The sequence below is a fragment of the Glandiceps talaboti genome, chromosome 10, assembly GCF_964340395.1.
Source record: "Glandiceps talaboti chromosome 10, keGlaTala1.1, whole genome shotgun sequence".
Taxonomy (NCBI): domain Eukaryota; kingdom Metazoa; phylum Hemichordata; class Enteropneusta; family Spengelidae; genus Glandiceps; species Glandiceps talaboti.
The window spans coordinates 21,870,749-21,888,981 of NC_135558.1; the positions used below are offsets into that span (position 1 = coordinate 21,870,749).

Genomic DNA, 18,233 nt, shown 5'->3' on the forward strand with positions numbered 1-18,233 from the left:
AAAAAATGTCAGGGGTCACTGTACAAATGTTTGAAATAGAAGTTGAAATTTTAGAATCAACAATGTACAACTAACAAAGTTACATAGACTCCCAATATGGATATTTGGACTAAGTTTAATATACAGCTAACACCCACTCCCAAATATGGATATTTTGACTAAGTTATACAGCTAGTAACAGACACTCCCAAATATGGGCATTATAGTCATCAAAGCCCACATAGACACTTGTTAAATATTGATGTGATAATATTAGTGACTTTTTATTCAGGCCTGTCAGATCATGAAATTATGGACAAGATGCTGGTACCATCCCTAGAGGGTAACTGTCATACTATGGTATGAACCAGTGATTAATTTATGATTAGAATTGAAAAAATACTAATTGTGGTACGTTTATAGGTTTCTGAAAATAATTGAAGTCAGGCTAATATTATATTTGAAAGAAATTACTGAAAGAAACAAAAAGAAATATTGCAAGTATGTTTAATTAAAATTCTTATCATATGAACTGAAAGTGTATGTATCCCAATATGGTCCGTTCCTTTCATTAGTATATGTATACATATTGTACATTCTGTTAATATGTAGTTAAAATCCAGCTGTAACTGGATCAAATATTTTCATAAATTGCTTTTATGTGCTACATGTACATGTATGTATTAGTTCACCCTTTTCATCTCTCATTGATGCTACATGTACATGTATGTATTAGTTCACCCTTGTCATCTCTCATTGATTGTCAGGCTAATATTCAACTTTTGGTCCCTGTATAATTAATAAAGTTTATTAAGTACAGTTGAGGAATGTTATGTTCTTTGACATGTAATTTTATTCACTTGTGAGTTTTCCAGAGTAATGCCATAATTGCCTCAGAGTTTTCCAGAGTAATGCCATGATTAACCTCAGTTTTCCAGAGTAATGCCATAATTAACCTCAGAGTTTTCCAGAGTAATGCCATAATTAACCTCAGAGTTTTCCAGAGTAATGCCATAATTAACCTCAGAGTTTTCCAGAGTAATGCCATAATTAACCTCAGAGTTTTCCAGAGTAATGCCATAATTAACCTCAGAGTTTTCCAGCGTAATGCCATAATTAACCTCAGAGTTTTCCAGAGTAATGCTGTAATGAACCTCAGTGTTTCAGAGTAGTTACTCATATTATCATTCAAAATCTGTCAAAGGAAAATTGCACATTATTTTATCGCCATAACAACAATGTTTTGTAAAGAAAGTGAACTATCATTTCAAAATAAAACCCCTCTTCCTTCAAGATTTGTTTGAAAATAGTAGAACATGAAATTTTTGATGTGAAATTCTCTGTGTCAGTTGTCATGGGGGTACTTGGATAAATTTTAAACATGGCACACCAATGTTCCAAACATCTACTCACTTCATGGTTTCTTATGATGTTTGTAGGCAAAAAAGGAACCTGTGACTAAGGCACTCATAAACACATCAAAGTCATGAGTAAGGATAAATTATTGCAGCCATTGGGTTCTATATAGGTCATAATACCTAACAACACTTTACTACAGGTACATGTATGCCATGCTTGGTGCAGTGGTAGATGCTGCTACTAACTCAGCAGACATGATTCCTATAACTATGTGAAGGTGATTTTATCTTTTCCTTGACAATTTGATGTACATTTACATTGAGACAATTTTTGTCGTATTTGTGGTTTCACTGGCTTGGATAAATCATCAGAACTCTACTTGAGAATGACAAAAATACAGAGATGACCAACATTGTTTGCCTCAAGATCCTGAGCACAAATTCCTAAAATTGTGTTAATTTTGAAATTACTGCCATTCAGATAGGATTACTATAACAGAACATTGTACTAGCATTCACGCTATTGTATCGGTAATGGATTTGTAATGGACCGTCGACCAACAATTGACTTATTTTTATTAATTGAAGGATATTTGTTTGAACTTGAACTAGGATTTGATTATTTTCAACTTGATCTTGTTATACTTGCTTACCTTAGAAGTAATCACTGATCATTTCAACTCTGTTCAGTATCATTCAAATTTGTAATTTTCTGGCAATTTACAATTAAGTAAATGGTCAAGACATGTTATCAGACTGTACTACAGATATCAAACCAATGTACCCAGTATTATCTGTACTAGTAGATGGATAATTCAACTAATTAGAACGACTGAGCACTTTCCAGTCAAGGTTTAGTGTATATTTTAAAAAACTGGAATTAACAAAAAGCTCAAAAAAGGCTTTTGTATTTACACTTATTTTATTTGTCAGCCAAAATGCAACAGCTGACTGGAGTCTGTTACTGTAGTTTGTTACCAAGGTTACGAGGTACCCTGGAACATGAGTCACATCACCTTGTGACAGGGTCACATGATGGTGAATAATTAGTTTGCATGTCAATAAATACAGGCATTTCCAGGGTTGTTATTACAATTGTTGGTGGTTTAGAATTATGTGTTCATCTCATTCTGTCCTATTGCATGTATGCCAACTGTTGCAAATAGTCTGATTAGGTGAGTCAGATGTTGAAAAATAGAAAAAAACCTTCTAGAAATTATCATTAGTCTTAATTATGTATCCTGTATTTGGTATTACGTTGTTAATTTTCATCACAATTAGATTATTAATGTGAGGGTGTTGTACACTGCACAAAATCTGGGTTTGTATGGAATTGAAAACCCGTGGTAGTTCAAGATATCTTAGACACATTAATTCTTTAAAATTGTAACTGTAACAGTGTAAGACGAATATTAGGACAGTAATTAAGATACAGTCTTTGGTAGCAGCTCATGATTCTTTGTTTATATGAAGCACATATTAGTAATGTTACTGCCAACAGCTGTATTGTATGGAACTAGACTGATAAGGAGTGAAAATAAAATATTCAATATTTATGCATCAAAGTATTATTTACATGTAATATCTATTAGGGGAAAAGTTGTCAATTATGCTGACTTTATAGACAACCACAAGGCTTTCAGTTTGTGCCTATTAATTGTTACATTAATTAGGATTGGATATATAAATACAAGCTGTGTTGATTTAAATTCTATTCACCAACACACACATTGAAATGCTTGAATATGAAAATAGAAGTAGTGTAAATGATATGACTGACAATATGTTACGAACACATACAGGTCAATTACACTAGGTGTGGAACTAAATTGCTGTTAAAGCCAATGTATTCATTGACAATAATGCCAACATATAACTAAATGTAGTGTAAAATATAAAATGCAGTTGGCACAATTCAGTGAACTTTTTTTACAGAATTATCAATATTATATTGAATATTTGTAGTTTGACATGTGAGAAGTGATATTTATTCATGTTAATATGTACACCAGTATTAGTAGTAAGGTATTACAGATATGATGAATAAAACTGCCATCACATCATAATAATGTCTTGGGCTATAAAGACCCCCTAGGTTAGTTAAAAAATATATAATAATTTGAAGTCATCCATCCTCATTTGATCTGGTCTGTATATACATGATGTCCTTGGTGTGTATATTTGATGTTATTGATATAAAATATCTAGTTTGTATAGATTTATTACATGTTTCTATTGGCTGGATTTTCAAAGGAATGGTAGCAATTTAGAAATTAGAGAGAGAAATATTCCACTGTATGATACCCAGCCAGTAAAGTTATGTTATAGATGTTTAGAAATAACACAGTACAGTTTGTAGTTATCGACAGAACCTTTCTTGGAACATGATTGATGCTGTTAGAATGTTAGCACCTTTGTCCAAATGTGGATGTTGTCAGAACTTTTGTTAGAACAGAGTAAAATGTACATGTATTCGAATATTTCCTTACCCCATGCTAGTCTTAGGAATACCTTGTATGTCAACTACTGTTACTGATCATAGCTAGGTTAATTTTGACAAAAACAAGAACCGGGAAAGGTGTGACCAACTTTACAATAGATATATTTAATGATATTCAGACTAAGGTGTTATTATTTATGGTTAGGATTCTATTATGTAGTAATAGGGTTAGACTCCCTGTCACAAACATAATTTGTGTCACCTTCAATATATGGATACTGTTTTATATATTATCTAGTAATAGGGTTAGACTCCCTGTCACAAACATAATTTGTGTCACCTTCAATATATGGATACTGTTTTATATATTATCTAGTAATAGGGTTAGACTCCCTGTCACAAACATAATTTGTGTCACCTTCAATATATGGATACTGTTTTATATATTATCTAGTAATAGGGTTAGACTCCCTGTCACAAACATAATTTGTATCACCTTCAATATATGGATACTGTTTTATATATTATCTAGTAATAGGGTTAGACTCCCTGTCACAAACATAATTTGTATCACCTTCAATATATGGATACTGTTTTATATATTATCTAGTAATAGGGTTAGACTCCCTGTCACAAACATAATTTGTGTCACCTTCAATATATGGATACTGTTTTATATATTATCTAGTAATAGGGTTAGACTCCCTGTCACAAACATAATTTGTGTCACCATCAATATATGGATACTGTTTTATATATTATCTAGTAATAGGGTTAGACTCTCTGTCACAAACATAATTTGTATCACCTTCAATATATGGATACTGTTTTATATATTATCTAGTAATAGGGTTAGACTCCCTATCACAAACATAATTTGTATCACCTTCAATATATGGATACTGTTTTACTTTTGTCACCTGAGGAAAGAGATAGCCAAATAAAATGGAAACATTAAGTTTTATCCTTGCTTAGTTTGATATTTGTGTCTGTTCTTTACTGTTAAATTGTCCACAATCAAATCGCTATCATTTTGAACTAAGTACAAGCTTGCATTAACTTTACTTATGATGAGGATATTTTTTTATTTTTCAGAAGGAACGGAAAATCTTAGAGAACAAACGTCTTGATCTGGATGCTGCCAAGACAAAATTGAGAAAAGCCAAATCAGATGAGAACAAAGCAAAGGTAAAGTGATATTGTGTGATGGTGTCTGATATTCTGTGATGGTGTCTGATATTGTGTGATGTCTGATATTGTGTGATGGTATCTGATATTCTGTGATGGTGTCTGATATTGTGTGATGGTGTCTGATATTCTGTGATGGTGTCTAATATTCTGTGATGGTGTCTGATATTGTTTGATGTCTGATATTCTGTAATGGTGTCTGATATTGTGTGATGGTGTCTGATATTCTGTGATGATGGTGTCTGATATTCTGTGATGTCTGATATTCTGTGATGTCTGATATTCTGTGATGGTGTCTGATATTCTGTGATGGTGTCTGATATTCTGTGATGTCTGATATTCTGTGATGGTGTCTGATATTCTGTGATGGTGTCTGATATTCTGTGATGGTGTCTGATATTCTGTGATGTCTGATATTCTGTGATGGTGTCTGATATTGTGTGATGATGTCTGATATTCTGTGATGGTGTCTGATATTCTGTGATGTCTGATATTCTGTGATGTCTGATATTGTGTGATGTCTGATATTCTGTGATGGTGTCTGATATTCTGTGATGGTGTCTGATATTCTGTGATGTCTGATATTCTGTGATGGTGTCTGATATTCTGTGATGTCTGATATTCTGTGATGGTGTCTAATATTCTGTGATGGTGTCTGATATTCTGTGATGGTGTCTGATATTCTGTGATGTCTGATATTCTGTGATGTCTGATATTGTGTGATGTCTGATATTGTGTGATGATGTCTGATATTCTGTGATGATGTCTGATATTCTCTGATGGTGTCTGATATTCTGTGATGGTGTCTGATATTGTGTGATGTCTGATATTGTGTGATGATGTCTGATATTGTGTGATGATGTCTGATATTGTCTGATATTCTGTGATGGTGTCTGATATTGTGTGATGTCTGATATTGTGTGATGATGTCTGATATTGTGTGATGATGTCTGATATTGTGTGATGGTGTCTGATATTCTGTGATGGTGTCTGATATTGTGTGATGTCTGATATTGTGTGATGATGTCTGATATTGTGTGATGATGTCTGATATTGTGTGATGGTGTCTGATATTCTGTGATGATGTCTGATATTGTGTGATGATGTCTGATACTGTGTGTGATGTCTGATATTGTGTTGTGATGTCTGATTTTCTGTGATGTCTGATATTAATATATGATTGCTGTCTCAATCTGTTTTCCACTGTCATTCAGTTTTCAATTTCATGTTTACCCTCTCTGCATCCTTATCAAGCCATTTTTAATGTGTCTGTTCATTTCCATAATTGAAGGTTTTATCCAAAGTTGGTTAGGAAGTATAAGCCCATGTCCAATGATTTCATTTTACTATTACAAAGGAAAGTGGCTTATAGTTATTCAAAGATCTATTCCTGACCAGTGTTTGGATTGTAGTACAAATAAGCCCACATCCAATAATTTCACATAAAGTTTGTATGTCAAAGGAAAGGAGCTTATACCTTAGACCAACTTTGGTATTTGTAGTTGCTGTGTGTGTTCATGCATTGCAATGGTTCCAGCTTCATGTAGATCATTTGCAACTACATTGCCCCCTCTAGTGTTGTGATAGACATTAATTTTCTAGTAAATTGCTCCCTCTAGTGGTAAGGTAGAGAACAACTTCTGTCATGGTATAAAGGCAGTATTTATAAAGTTTCACTTATTTTTACCTAACTTTTCTACATGTATACCTATAACATAAATATAGTACAATAAATGTGGATAACAGTTGATTTGTTTTCAGCACAAATAAAACCTTAGAAACATCCAACAACCTTGTGACATATGCCTTTATGATAATCATATAAACAATAGATCTATACACCAAACATTGCATACATTATTTCTATGGTATCAAATATGTTATCTAACAATAGTCAGAATGCATTTCTTGTCATGTTTACCAGCTGATAAATCATCCTTGTAGTTGTTACCATGGTGATGGTAGTACGTAGATACCAAACTAATGGTAGTTACTTAGATGTACATTTGTATGTGTATATGTCGTTCCATCCACTAACCTTCATCCCATTCCTTCCATTTATTTCCCTCCCCCTCCCTATACATATACTAAAATATTAATGTGATGCATGGTAAAGGTGTTAATGAATTGTTGCTCCAAGAAATATCCATCATGCAATTGTATGCGTGTTCATTTCATTGCATGCGTAGAATGAAGCATGGTAGTCAGCATGTTGTCTATAGTTTGAAATGATGAGAACAATCACCATAGAACAGGACAGTATGGATTCCAGGCTACAAATAGCCATGCTATACTGTACAACAGGACAGCATGGATTCCAGGCTACAAATAGCCATGCTATACTGTACAACAGGACAGTATGGATTCCAGGCTACAAATAGCCATGCTATACTGTAGAACAGGGCAGTATGGATCCCAGGGTACACATAACCATGCTATACTGTAGAACAGGACAGTATGGATCCCAGGGTACAAATAGCCATGCTATACTGTAGAACAGGACAGTATGGATCCCAGGGTACAAATAGCCATGCTATACTGTAGAACAGGACAGTATGGATTCCATACTACAAATAGCCATGTTATACTGTAGAACAGGACAGTATGGATTCCAGGCTACAAATAGCCATGCTATACTGTACAACAGGACAGCATGGATTCCAGGCTACAAATAGCCATGCTATACTGTAGAACAGGACAGTATGGATCCCAGGGTACAAATAGCCATGTTATACTGTAGAACAGGACAGTATGGATTCCATACTACAAATAGCCATCCTATACTGTAGAACAGGACAGTATGGATCCCAGGGTACAAATAGCCATGCTATACCGTAGAACAGGACAGTATGGATTCCATACTACAAATAGCCATGCTATACTGTAGAACAGGACAGTATGGATCCCAGGGTACAAATAGCCATGCTATACCGTAGAACAGGACAGTATGGATCCCAGGGTACAAATAGCCATGCTATACTGTAGAACAGGACAGTATGGATTCCAGGCTACAAATAGCCATTCTATACTGTAGAATAGGATAGTATGGATCCCAGGGTACAAATAGCCATTCTATACTGTAGAACAGGACAGTATGGATCCCAGGCTACAACTAGCCATGTTATACTGTAGAACAGGACAGTCTAGCTACAAAGTGGCCTTCAGCAAATCAAATTACCTGCAAAATGAAAAGTGGTAAAGTGTACAAGTACATTGTATTTATGTAAACAATGTAAACATAGCTGGAAGACTAAGACCTAGATGAAATGATTTGTCATACATAGTTCTCATCACTTCATCATCAATGAGTAGCTGTATTGTGTATCTATTGCATATATTAAAAATCACTCACATACAATTATTACATAGACAGATCCATTGAACCTAAGTATCTCTTTTTCTCTCACATTTTGTTGCCTTCATGTCTTTCTAAAGATCTCACCCTCTGAAATGGATAAAGTAAGTAACTTTCCACTAAAATGGTGTTCATCTTTAGTCTGAAGATATTGCTTGCTCTACAAGTACATGTATTGCGGTGTTGATTTTAGCCAATTTTCTGTAACCTTAAAGTAGCCATATGGATGAGGATTTGATATTTAGTTTGGGATTTGGGATTTATAAAACAACTTTATCCTGTCTTTCTACTTGAATAAATCAATGTGAAACAACATATTCCAAGTCCTTGTTTGTAACTCAATAAATTAAATGGCAAAAGATTACTAAATGTGTGTAATGTTTGTTATTGTACATACAATGTATTGAGTTACACACACAAGCTAGTTGTTAATGTTGTTTCACATTGATTTCCCAAGTAGGAAGCCACGATGAAATTCTTTTATAGATTAAAAATCCAAAATAAATACCCAATCCTCATCCATATGGCCATTTTAATTACCAGCCAATCATCAACTCTCTATTATCAGCCAATCATCAACCATGTTATTACATGTATCAGCCAATCATCAACTTTGTATTATTCAAAGCTTAACTCCCATCGTATGATTAACATAACATAACATAACATAGTTTATTTCACTAATGTATAAAAATATATCAATTTAAAATACATCAGAATTCTTTTGGCTCACGCGTTCTGACAATTCAAAGGTCTGATTAGTCTATCAGCTAGCCCTCGGATGTTCTTCCGATAAAATACGACACACAGCCGAACAACGCTATCGAGGATGGAACATCCGAGGTCTAGCGAATGTCATCAGGATATAAATAACTGCCAATCAGAGAACCGTATTAGCGACAAGCACAAACAGAGGACAATAGCTAAATTTTCATGCATATTCATCTTAAGGAGGGGCTTGTAAAAATAACCACCAATGCGTTAACTAAAATGTGTGAATGACAACATCTACGCACTCATCAAACACAATTACCATAAACTGATAAGACATAGTAATGACATAAATGTGTTTGTCAACACCTGCATGCAGTGATTGAATATATTAAAGTATATATATGCATATATGGCCCAACCCACCGCTTATCGTAATCTCAATGGAATGTCCAGTCTGAAAATGATATTCGCTAGACTGTTCGGGCAAGCCCTCACATGCGAACTTCGTTCGCTTATAGTTATAGCATCGAAAGAAAACCTGAACGTCTAGCAGCAAGACTAAGGTCTGATGAGCATTGCCATAAAGGGTTCTTTCTTAAAATCATCCGAAATTATTTTATGGTCATTTCCATCGATTCTTTTCATCCCTGATTTATTATGTGATTGTTATAAATTGAAATTAATTTGCAATTTTATTAATTTATGCAATCCAGACAAATGCATAAAACATGAAATGTGAAACCCTTACTAATGAATCACTTTAAATGATAGAAATGTAACAGACCTGTATGTCAACTTACTTTTCAATTTCCAGTGTGAACGTTAAGATTCAATATAATATACATTAATATCTGCTAGACTCTCACAAATTTTAGCTTGGATTGCTCACATGATCTTCACATGACAATAACTAATATTCACATGATCTTCACATGACAATAACTAATATTCACATGATCTTCACATGACAATTACTAGTACTCACAAGATCTTTACATGGCAATTACCAGTGTACTCACATGATCTTCACATGGCAATTACCAGTACTCACATGATCTTCACATGACAATTACCAGTACTCACACGATCTTCACATGACAATTAATAGTACTCACATGATCTTCACTATTACTCGTGATCTTCACTTGACTTTCACTAGTGGTCGGATCCTAATGTGTTGCTCACAAAAGTGTTAATATAATTTAATATAATTATACTATTCCGGGGGTGGGGGGGGGGGGGGGTGTTTATAAATTCTCCATGCCAATATACCAACCAGTGTCAAAATATCCATTATCAAAAACTGATAGGTTGTGTTTTGTCATTAACTGAACAGACTAAACAGCTGATCTGAGTGTTTCCAACTATAGCATACTTAGAACATAAGACATTTTCTTTGATTTTGTATGCTTATTGTAAATTTCAGAAACAGTCTGTATAATTGTGTTGTCTGACATTTCAGATCTGGATATGTACTTCTATTCTATTCTGAGAATAACAAATTGTGCTTCTTCCTTTACAGATAGAAGAGGAGTTACGTATGATCCAGAGTGACTTTGATAAACAGTATGAAATTACCAAGCTGCTCCTTGAAGGTGTTAGCAGTGCCCATGTAAGTCACTATGTGTGTAAAATGGGAATTGATGCTACTGTATCAATCAGATTTGTAAAAAGTAGAATTGATACCAACATGTCTGTGAAAATTGTACAAATTAGAATTGTTACCATCATATCAGTCAGATTTGTACAAATTAGAATTGTTACCATCATATCAGTCAGATTTGTACAAATTAGAATTGTTACCATCATATCAGTCAGATTTGTACAAATTAGAATTGTTACCATCATATCAGTCAGATTTGTACAAATTAGAATTGATACCATCATATCAGTCAGATTTGTACAAATTGGAATTGTTACCATCATATCAGTCAGATTTGTACAAATTAGAATTGATACCATCATATCAGTCAGATTTGTACAAATTGGAATTGTTACCATCATATCAGTCAGATTTGTACAAATTAGAATTGTTACCATCATATCAGTCAGATTTGTACAAATTAGAATTGTTATATCATATCAGTCAGATTTGTCCAAATTAGAATTGTTACCATCATATCAGTCAGATTTGTACAAATTAGAATTGATACCATCATATCAGTCAGATTTGTACAAATTAGAATTGTTACCATCATATCAGTCAGATTTGTACAAATTAGAATTGTTACCATCATATCAGTCAGATTTGTACAAATTAGAATTGTTATTATAATATCATATCAGTCAGATTTGTCCAAATTAGAATTGTTACCATCATATCAGTCAGATTTGTACAAATTAGAATTGTTACCATCATATCAGTCAGATTTGTACAAATTAGAATTGTTACCATCATATCAGTCAGATTTGTACAAATTAGAATTGTTACCATCATATCAGTCAGATTTGAACAATCCAATTTTCATCACATGATTTCATCTCTAACCTACAGGCCAATCACTTGCGATGTCTGCAGGATTTCATTGAAGCCCAACATAACTACTATGTACAATGTGCTGATACCACTGCTGATCTGCAGAAGCAGTTAACCAGGTATGTCAATTAAAATATGTGTACCATAAGCAAAATATAAAATGCAATTTTCTCTTCATTCTCATTGCATTATATGTTGTACAATACTATCTATTTAGTGCATTATAAGTTGGGGGACTATGTGCTCAATGAAGACTTGTCCTTACTTTTGACTTACTTCTAATATTGTGTGGTATTCTAAGCCTAGTGATCAAATAATATCAACATCACATTATAACTTTATAATTTGTTGTCAAATGACTGTTTACATATGGACATCAAGCCAGTGTACATATTACAGCTAGTGACAGATAAGGTCATTTAGCTATTGTGAGTGATTGAACCTTTCCATTGCAGATTTCAATTGCTTATATTTCAACAGATCAAAATTAGTAAAAAGTACCAAAAATTGTAAAGTTGTTGCTGAGCTTAACTAATACTTATAATGATGTATAATTATATACTGTACTTCTACTGACACATCAATTTGAGACTTTTTGTTGCCTAGGTAACTATTTACATGTTCCAAGTGACTGGTGTAACAATGGTGGTGGGTAGACCTGTACATGTACTCCATATTATCACAGCTTTCTTTCTCTTCCATGGAAACTATTTTTCCTTTGAATTAATTCTCCAATATAACATTTTATTATATATAGCTTTATATGTACATGTTATGTATATGTATACAATATACAAACAGTTCTTACAATGATTTACATGAATAAGGTAATTCCACAAGATTATAATAACTGCCACTTGTGACCTCTTACCTCACTGAATTATGGGAAGATTCAATTTGGCAGATAATGCCATGAGCAGCAATACCTTTATTTCAAGACATTAACATATGTTTTTGCTCAAAATATTGTATAATTCAAAACAGGAAAGTACAGTGATGTCATTTGACCAAGTGATACAAACTATAAGTGGAAGAGTTAGTTTTCACATTGACAATTGGTTTTGGACTGGAAAGGATTTACAAAACATTTCAAGTTTTTTGCCCAAATTACTGACTGTAGAAAGCCTATCAACTATTCTTTCACTTTGTGTTAACTAGCTATAACTGATGCCATGTCAAAAAAAACCTAGTGATGGCATGCAGACTACTCAACTAAGTGCAATAACTCGAGCTATGTTTTACCATAACCAGACAGACATAACAGGTGTGAAGTAATCAAGAAATAGGTTCTCTCCAGGCATGATTCACACTAGCCACAATTGATGTGAAGCAAATATATACCCTAACCTGACATGTTTAGAGCGAACCATATAGAAACAGTCTTTACCAACATACCTAGAAGAGGCTTAACCAAACATACCTAGAATTTTTGAGATGGCATATATAACCATTAACTGAAGCAAATCTTTGATTCCTTTCAGTCTGCCCACAGGAAGTGAGTCTGCTGTTCCTACAGCCCCTCCAGCTTCTGACAAGTGATTTGGTTTCCCAAAGCCTTCATTATATCTGTATGTACAAATTTTATTCATATTGCATTTTTTCTCTTTCCCTCCCTCCCTCTCTCTCTATCTCTCTCTCTCTCTCCTGCTGTCTTGGCATTTGTTCAGTCTTCCAGGTGCAGGGAATAACTCAAATTCTGTCAACATATCTACCCCCAGTGCCCCACCATTCCATGCCAGGCCCCCAACAGGCACGCGGAGGGCTAGAGTGCTTTATGATTATGATGCAGCTGATCTTTCGGAACTCTCCCTTCTGGCTGACGAGGTACTGCAACATTAATTTGCATGTACAGTGCCAGACCAGAACAAAAATGAGAGACTGCCCAGGCCAATTTCAAACTTGGAATGACCATCAAACTTTCCATTCAAATTCTGCTAAAAAGAATATCTGAATGATGGCTGTTTGTACATGCATGCAGATATCTGATTTGACTAGCCTATTCTGCCTAGCATGATTCAAATGCATGCTGCCATATATGATATACTACAATAGCTTTGCAAATTTAATGCTGCTTTAGCTTTCTTCAATTTATATCATTAGTTTGTGTTTGATCAACCTACATATTCAGCTATCATTTTAAGTCATATCAAATTCACAATCAATTATTTTCCTATTTATTTGGATATATTTCTATATTTTCTGTTTGTAATGTTTTAGTAAAATATTTTGCCATCTAAAATCTTTCAGTATAATCGTAATTCTTTTCACATTTCAAATTTATTTCAATCAATGTTTGCAGAGATAAATTCACATGATGATTAAAAACTAGAACCAAATAACTAATTCGTCTACATGTTTGCATCTAGTAATATACAATGTATTATTCACACAATCCGTAACGTTCCAGAGATCTCATTGTTCTGGTGTGGGCTGTAGCTGCTTCAATCTTATCAAGTTTGGCTGCCATCTTGTATTTCAAGGTCAAAGGTCATGAACACTTTATGCGATATAAAGATTGAATCAGTAATGTTAACTTGCTTATTTGAAGTGAGATAAAAAGATAGACTGTATGCAAAGATTATTAAATAAACTCAATAGGACCACTAAATACAAAAACAATAGCGTGTGCCTCTGACATAGGTTCATGTACATGTGTCACTCTCATCAGCACATCTTCATCAGTGAAAGTAGTTGCAAATCAAATATCAGATCTTTTGACTCGGGCAATATAAGCAGGATCTGTTCAAAACATATTTTCACAATTCTACCATTGTCCTGATGATATTTTTTTTTACATTTCCCTGGAGCGTCTCACAAATTAAAATGAAGTGAAAGGTACATGTGAAAGCTGCACTAGCTGCAACTGGAATGTTAGATGAAATGATGTACTCACCAGTATGTCCTCTAATGATAGCCAAATTTGTTGTTGTGAGTCAAAATGATAAAAACTGGCATTTCTTGTGAGTCACCACATAGAAAGAGATAGGGAAACACCAAATTTTGGTGCGTCACTAGAAAATGTGTGTGTCAGTGGCGCGTCAAATTGGCTTAAAGGGCACACTGGTACTCATAATACGGTACACCCTCAACAGTGTAGAATCACCAATGAGTAATATATTTGTGTATCTGATACACATACTTATTGTACACTAATTCCAATCATTGATGTTTGTGTTCACACCCTAAAATCAATGCCCCCAACTTGATCTTGATTTCAACCTGTCCCTGTACTACATAATTGACAATGTCTAATTATTGGTATTTTAATAATTTTCAGAAAATGTATTGTTGCATTGTCAGATCAAAAACATAGTAGTCCAGTTACAGCTAGTATGACAGTAACCATTAAATCATTTGACCAATGGAAGTCTTCATTTATACATTAACAATATAGTTACAGCTAGTATGACAGTAACCATTAAATCATTTGACCAATGGAAGTCTTCATTTATACATTAACAATATAGTTACAGCTAGTGTGACAGTAACCATTAAATCATTTGACCAATGGAATTCTTCATTTATACATTAACAATATAGTTACAGCTAGTGTGACAGTAACCATTAAATCATTTGACCAATGGAAGTCTTCATTTATACATTAACAATATAGTTACAGCTAGTATGACAGTAACCATTAAATCATTTGACCAATGGAAGTCTTCATTTATACATTAACAATATAGTTACAGCTAGTATGACAGTAACCATTAAATCATTTCACCAATGGAAGTCTTCATTTATACATTAACAATATAGTTACAGCTAGTGTGACAGTAACCATTAAATCATTTGACCAATGGAATTCTTCATTTATACATTAACAATATAGTTACAGCTGGTGTGACAGTAACCATTAAATCATTTGACCAATGGAAGTCTTCATTTATACATTAACAATATAGTTAGAGCTAGTATGACAGTAACCATTAAATCATTTCACCAATGGAAGTCTTCATTTATACATTAACAATATAGTTAGAGCTAGTATGACAGTAACCATTAAATCATTTCACCAATGGAAGTCTTCATTTATACATTAACAATATAGTTACAGCTAGTGTGACAGTAACCATTAAATCATTTCACCAATGGAAGTCTTCATTTATACATTAACAATATAGTTACAGCTAGTGTGACAGTAACCATTAAATCATTTGACCAATGGAATTCTTCATTTATACATTAACAATATAGTTACAGCTAGTGTGACAGTAACCATTAAATCATTTGACCAATGGAAGTCTTCATTTATACATTAACAATATAGTTACAGCTAGTGTGACAGTAACCATTAAATCATTTGACCAATGGAATTCTTCATTTATACATTAACAATATAGTTACAGCTAGTGTGACAGTAACCATTAAATCATTTGACCAATGGAAGTCTTCATTTATACATTAACAATATAGTTAGAGCTAGTATGACAGTAACCATTAAATCATTTCACCAATGGAAGTCTTCATTTATACATTAACAATATAGTTAGAGCTAGTATGACAGTAACCATTAAATCATTTCACCAATGGAAGTCTTCATTTATACATTAACAATATAGTTACAGCTAGTGTGACAGTAACCATTAAATCATTTCACCAATGGAAGTCTTCATTTATACATTAACAATATAGTTACAGCTAGTATGACAATAACCATTAAATCATTTGACCAATGGAAGTCTTCATTTATACATTAACAATATAGTGACACATATAACACTCATATCAATACTGGCACTGGTTCCAACTTGTTTTGATCAATTACATGTACCGACACTACATGTATTTATGTCTTGTCATCAAATTGGTTTCATTACTGTATGGTTACCTCAAACAGGCAAAGTCAATGTGGTGGATGTGATATCATTGTGGCAAAATTCATCAAGTTTTATAGTTTTATTCACCACCATTTCAAAATAATGAAGCAAACACCATGTCAACAGCAATATGTATTTGATATAGTTGCCTGAGTGGCATTGTATTGACCTTTGACCTTTGAAATAATTATGGGGAAATCTATGATGGCAGCCCAGCTGTGATGTCATTTCATGTGATGTTTTCAATTATTACAAACCACTCATTTAAAACACTGTTACATATACCATTACTGTCAATTACTATATACTACATATATCATTACTGTCAATTACTATATACTACATATATCATTGCTGTCAATTACTATATACTACATATATCATTGCTGTCAATTACTATATACTACATATATCATTACTGTCAATTACTATATACTACATATATCATTGCTGTCAATTACTACATACTACATATATCATTGCTGTCAATTACTACATACTACATATATCATTACTGTCAATTACTACATACATCATTGCTGTCAATTACTATTTACTACATATACCATAGCTGTCAATTACTATATACTACATATACCATTACTGTCAATTACTATATACTACATATATCATTGCTGTCAATTACTATATACTACATATATCATTGCTGCCAATTACTACATACTACATATAGAATTGCTGTCAATTACTATATACTACATATATCATTACTGTCAATTACTATATACTACATATATCATTGCTGTCAATTACTACATACTACATATATCATTGCTGTCAATTACTACATACCACAAATATCATTGCTGTCAATTACTACATACTACATATATCATTGCTGTCAATTACTATATACTACATATATCATTGCTGTCAATTACTACATACTACATATATCATTGCTGTCAATTACTACATACTACATATATCATTGCTGTCAATTACTACATACTACATATATCATTGCTGTCAATTACTACATACTACATATATCATTGCTGTCAATTACTACATACTACATATATCATTGCTGTCAATTACTACATACTACATATATCATTGCTTCAATTACTATATACTACATATATCATTACTGTCAATTACTATATACTACATATATCAGTGCTGTCAATTACTACATACTACATATATCATTACTGTCAATTACTATATACTACATATATCATTACTGTCAATTACTATATACTACATATATCAGTGCTGTCAATTACTACATACTACATATATCATTGCTGTCAATTACTATATACTACATATATCAGTGCTGTCAATTACTACATACTACATATATCATTGCTTCAATTACTATATACTACATATATCATTACTGTCAATTACTATATACTACATATATCAGTGCTGTCAATTACTACATACTACATATATCATTGCTGTCAATTACTATATACTACATATATCAGTGCTGTCAATTACTACATACTACATATATCATTACTGTCAATTACTACATACTACATATATCAGTGCTGTCAATTACTACATACTACATATATCATTGCTGTCAATCACTACATACTACATATATCATTACTGTCAATTACTACATACTACATATACCATTGCTGTCAATTACTACATACTACATATACCATTGCTGTCAATTACTATATACTACATATATCAGTGCTGTCAATTACTACATACTACATATATCATTGCTGTCAATTACTACATACTACATATATCATTGCTGTCAATTACTATATACTACATATATCATTGCTGTCAATTACTACATACTACATATACCATTGCTGTCAATTACTACATACTACATATATCATTGCTATCAATTACTACATACTACATATATCATTACTGTCAATTACTACATACTACA

General features: G+C 33.0%; 1 protein-coding gene across 3 annotated transcripts in view; it reads left to right on the forward strand.

Moving 5' to 3' along the window:
• Window positions 1-18,233, forward strand: part of LOC144440566 (endophilin-B1-like) — a 44,647-nt gene that overhangs the window by 20,173 nt on the left and 6,241 nt on the right. Inside the window, exons 5-9 of one of the 3 annotated variants that reach the window (XM_078129954.1) lie at window positions 4,873-4,965; window positions 8,401-8,424; window positions 10,557-10,646; window positions 11,529-11,629; window positions 12,992-13,078. In XM_078129954.1, coding sequence (XP_077986080.1) covers window positions 4,873-4,965; window positions 8,401-8,424; window positions 10,557-10,646; window positions 11,529-11,629; window positions 12,992-13,049 — 366 coding nt within the window. In that variant the 3' untranslated portion in view covers window positions 13,050-13,078. Of the gene's footprint in view, window positions 1-4,872; window positions 4,966-8,400; window positions 8,425-10,556; window positions 10,647-11,528; window positions 11,630-12,991; window positions 13,079-13,177; window positions 13,335-18,233 lie in introns of all 3 variants that reach the window. The other 2 variants (XM_078129952.1, XM_078129953.1) reach the window with 2 other exon arrangements.